Source organism: Dipteris shenzhenensis, chromosome 1 (genome assembly GCF_047967505.1).
Source record: "Dipteris shenzhenensis isolate YYH24624 ecotype China chromosome 1, Dip_SZ_1.0, whole genome shotgun sequence".
In the NCBI taxonomy this organism is placed as follows: domain Eukaryota; kingdom Viridiplantae; phylum Streptophyta; class Polypodiopsida; order Gleicheniales; family Dipteridaceae; genus Dipteris; species Dipteris shenzhenensis.
Window position 1 is genome coordinate 13,790,292 of NC_141596.1, and position 4,364 is coordinate 13,794,655.

General features: G+C 45.3%; 1 protein-coding gene across 1 annotated transcript; it reads left to right on the forward strand.

Moving 5' to 3' along the window:
• The first annotated feature begins 255 nt into the window (after positions 1-255).
• On the forward strand, positions 256-2,935 carry LOC147905421 (GABA transporter 1-like). The gene is made up of 7 exons (XM_087379885.1): positions 256-577; positions 734-856; positions 1,062-1,156; positions 1,272-1,458; positions 1,575-1,705; positions 1,834-2,049; positions 2,353-2,935. The coding sequence occupies exons 1-7, from the start codon at positions 352-354 to the stop codon at positions 2,704-2,706; spliced, it is 1,332 nt and encodes a 443-aa protein (XP_087236011.1). The 5' UTR covers positions 256-351; the 3' UTR covers positions 2,707-2,935.
• Positions 2,936-4,364: the final 1,429 nt, after the last annotated feature.

The window sequence follows — 4,364 nt, forward strand, 5'->3', positions numbered from 1 at the left end:
TGTCGGCACGATGCTGGGCAATCGCTCAAATCAAACGTAGATGGAAGCAAGGAAACCGACCAACCATAGAAAACCAAGAAATCCGGATGTAGACAGCAGCGTAAGACTCACAACTCACAACCAACGAAAATGAGGCTAAAAATCGGCAGAAATCGGCAGAAATCGACAGAAACCGGTTAAAAATCGGCAGAAATCGGCAGAAATCGACAGAAACCGGTGAAAGCTTCATCACAAATTTGCCGTCGTCCGCTCAACTCTCAGTTCATCTGCTTAGAACAAATTAGCAATGGCGAACATCTCACCTTGAGCGAGGTTCTCACACCATAGCCATCCGTCTCCAAGAACCTGGCTATGGCGCAGCGTGTTACTCCCCAAATCCATGAAGCTCGTCCACCACAGCACCACGAAATGATCATGGATGGCCAAACTAAGCACGATCAGATCATGGCAACAGCTCTCCCTGCCCCTGGCCATGGCTCCTGGCGCCATGCTGCCTTCCATGTCGCCACCACCATCGCCACTCCTGCAGCCTATGCGCCTCTGCCCTTCGCTCTCGCTTCCCTCGGCTGGCCTGTAGGTCGTATCCTATCCTGGCCAAGAGATTGCACGCTTTGCAAACGCGTTACCCTAGCTCCGTCAATATCTATCGCGTGGTTTCGTTGCTTTTCGATGATTTATATGTCCCTATAAGTACTAGGCATTCTCATCGATTGAGGTTGCTTCAGAGTGGCAGGAGTGGCGACGTTAGTACTGGGCACAATCGTGACATGGTACAGCAGCATCTTGGTCGCTTCTCTGTGGGAGTGGAACGGTGTTGCACATGTTCGCTACCGTGATCTTGCGCGAAGCATTTTCGGTAAGCTTATCGATTCTTCCAAATCAGTACAACAGTGTGATGAAAGACGATGTTCTCGAGTATAAGCGACATATGTTAGAGTATGTGCAATACAAGAAGCACCTTTGCCACCAAATCTTCACCGAATGTTTCTTGCAACTTAGTTTTGAGAAAAATGTCTCGGTCACTATTTAATCATCTGGTTCTCGATCATGTTCGGATGCAGGCAAGCCCGGTTACTGGGGGGTATCGTTCTTCCAGCAGCTGGCTTCCTTCGGCAACAATATCGCCATTCAGATTGCAGCCGGCAGTAGCATGAAGGTGCGACGCCGTTTTTGGCATAAGAAAGAAAGCGCGACGGCCAGTTCGATTCTAGCTTCAAAGTTCAAACGACCGGTTTTCCAGAGAATAATTTTTTATTTTTTGCGTCTTACAGGCTATCTACAAAATCTACCGCAATGACAACGCTATGACGCTGCAAGAGTTCATCGTGATTTTCGGCATCTTCGAACTGGGCCTCTCGCAATTTCCCAGCATCCATTCCTTGCGATGGGTGAATGGGTTATGCACGCTGAGCACCCTTGGGTTCACTGCAACAGCAATTGGTGTATCTGTGTACAACGGTGCGCAATTTTCTTGATCCGGTTCTCTTCTATTTGCGCAAGCGATCTCGGCAGAAACCGAAACTCGTATCGTTTAATCGAAGCAAGAACCCTATCAGAGTTTCGACGATGTGCAGGAAGGCAAATGGACCGCTCGACTGTCGATTATAAGCTTCATGGCACTACGTCCACCAAGCTTTTTGGCATACTAAACGCTCTGGGCACGATTGCATTCTCTTTCGGCGATGCGATGCTACCGGAGATACAGGTCCACGATGCTCATTTTTGTTCGTTGTGGATTGATTGCTCTCATTCAAAAAGCCGCCACTGTAAAATTACCTTTGTCTGTGTGATCCCAAGCTCGAAAGCTCAAGCCCAGTTTGCATGCGCGTGCAGTGTACTTTGAAGGAACCAGTAAAAAAGAACATGTACAAAGGTGTTTCTGCAGCGTATACTGTGATCGTGGCTAGTTATTGGACTCTGGCCTGCGTTGGCTACTGGGCATTCGGTTCGGCGGTGTCCCCATATCTTCTCAACTCCTTCACAGGCCCAAATTGGGCCATTGTCCTTGCCAATCTGTTTGCGATCATCCAAATCGCCGGATGCTATCAGGTAAACGACTCCGTTCCCGGATCTTGCAAGGCATATGAGTTGGACTACAAAAATGGATGGGTTTTCTAGCGATTGAAGATCTTAAGAACAATTACACTTAGCAATGCCCTTTTTGAATCTGAAAGTTTGCAGTCGTTAAGTTATAATCAGAAAGCGGGTTATGCTTGAATTAAGATAAAAGAGAGAAACCGCACTCTATTGCTCTTGTCAGCAATCCTTTGCGCGAAGAAAAAGAACTAGAGTAAAACAATGCTGTAAGGATCACAAATATTGATCATGAAATCTTTGAGTTTGCATGTGCAGATCTACTGCAGGCCAACCTATGGATACTTCGAGGGGAAGATGATGGCGAAGAATTGGATGAGCAGGCTAGCGGTGACGGGGCTGTACATGGCGATAATCACTCTGACAGCAGCAGCTATGCCGTTCTTTGGGGATTTTGTGGCACTCTGCGGGGCGTTTGGATTCACGCCTCTCGATTTTGTGATCCCCGCCCTTGCCTTCCTCAGCATTCGCCGCCCCAAAAGCTTCCTCGTCTGGACCCTCAACCTCGCCATTGCCATCCTCTACTCGTGCGTTGCCCTCCTTGGCTCAGTAGGTGCCATCCGCTTCATCGTTATCGACACGTCCACTTATCGATTCTTCCGCAACATGTAACATTGCAATCAGCTAAGCATCGGTGATTAAACTTCCTCTTCCACTGATCAATCCTTCCATCCGCAACACGTAACGATATTGCAATCAACTAAGCATCGATGGTTAAACTTTCTCTTCCACTTATCAAGTCGTCCGCAGCATGTCACATTCCTATTAGTAACTTCCGCTCCGCAACGTGTAATTAAGCATCAATGTCGATTCTTCCGCAGCATTGAATATTCATCAACACCAAAACTTATCGGTTCTTCCGTAGAACGTAACATTCCTCCTCTGAAATATTCAATACAAGCATCAATCCTGCCTTAGAAAACGATTATCAAGTGGCTTATTTGCTACTTTAGATAGATACGCTTTTTGTAAACGAATAGCATGACCCGTCTACGACCATTAGAGACCCGCTCGGGCGGGTCTCAAGGTTGGGATCTTAGGGTTATTTTAATTTCAATGAATGAAATTTTAGGCTTAATTTACAAATCTCGTAATGAATGATTTTAAAGGAAATTTCTAATTGGATATGTCACATCACTTTTATTTGGAAAAACGTTTTGATAGCGTTGCATACGTCTCTCTCTCTCTCTCTCCATGTGAAAGTTTGCAAATCTCAACAAATTTTTGAATCAAATCCAATGAAGCCCCAATAGTGCCTTTGTTTGGGAAAAATAGATTTTATACCAATACTCTCTCTCTCTTTCTCTATGTGCGTGTGTGTGTGGGGAAACCACCTACTATATGCATATGTATTCATGTAGTGTATGTATGCTCATGTACTTGTGTACGCATATATGTGTGTGTTTGCCTATGTGTGCACATAGGTCATGCTGTGTCTACACGCTGACATGTGCATTGGTTCTTTGGACATGTTTGAGTGTGTAAAAATAAATAAGCAAGGGTGAAAGCATGCTACGGTGTCTAAAAAAGTACTCTTTTTGGCAAAGGTTCTAGCATAGATATAGTACTAAATTGTGTACTAAAAGGCGCTGACAGTTGGATTAGATTTCCAGATATCGAGGAGTCCACGATCTGCAAATATGCAATCTACTCTCAATTGAGATGATTTCCCTACACATCGAGGAATCCGCGATCTGTAATCTACTCTCAATTGACTCTCTTCTCTCTCGTGGAATTACTCGCACATTTGAAAACATTGACAGTCGACTCTCTTCTCTCTCGTGGAGTCATGTCTCTGTCCTTGCAATTATCTCCGCTCATCTTCACTAGAGGTCCATTGCTCTCTCTCTCTCTCTCTCTCTCTCTCTCTCTCTCCCTGGCTCTCTCCATTCTCTATGCAAACTAGCTCTCCCCTTCTCTCTCATTGAAGCCCTCGCACTTTGGACCGTATGTTCTCTATGGCACAAAAACCAGTTATGTTTGAGTGATTCTACAGCTCTCTCTCTCTCTCTCTCTCTCTCTCTCTCTTTCACAGACGATGACTTTCTCGTATAGTAAGATTGAGCATGCATGTTTTGACGTATTGTCTTCTTGTGTCATTCATTAATTTATGATTTACCATTGAAATACGGTTGTGCGCAAGATGGAGAACTCCACACTAGAAGCGCCACACCATGAAGGGAACTCCCTCAATGCACTACCATAGCATTGCTCCAAAAGAAACATGAGACACTTGTTGACATTAACAGTTGTGCGACATTATTCAAGCA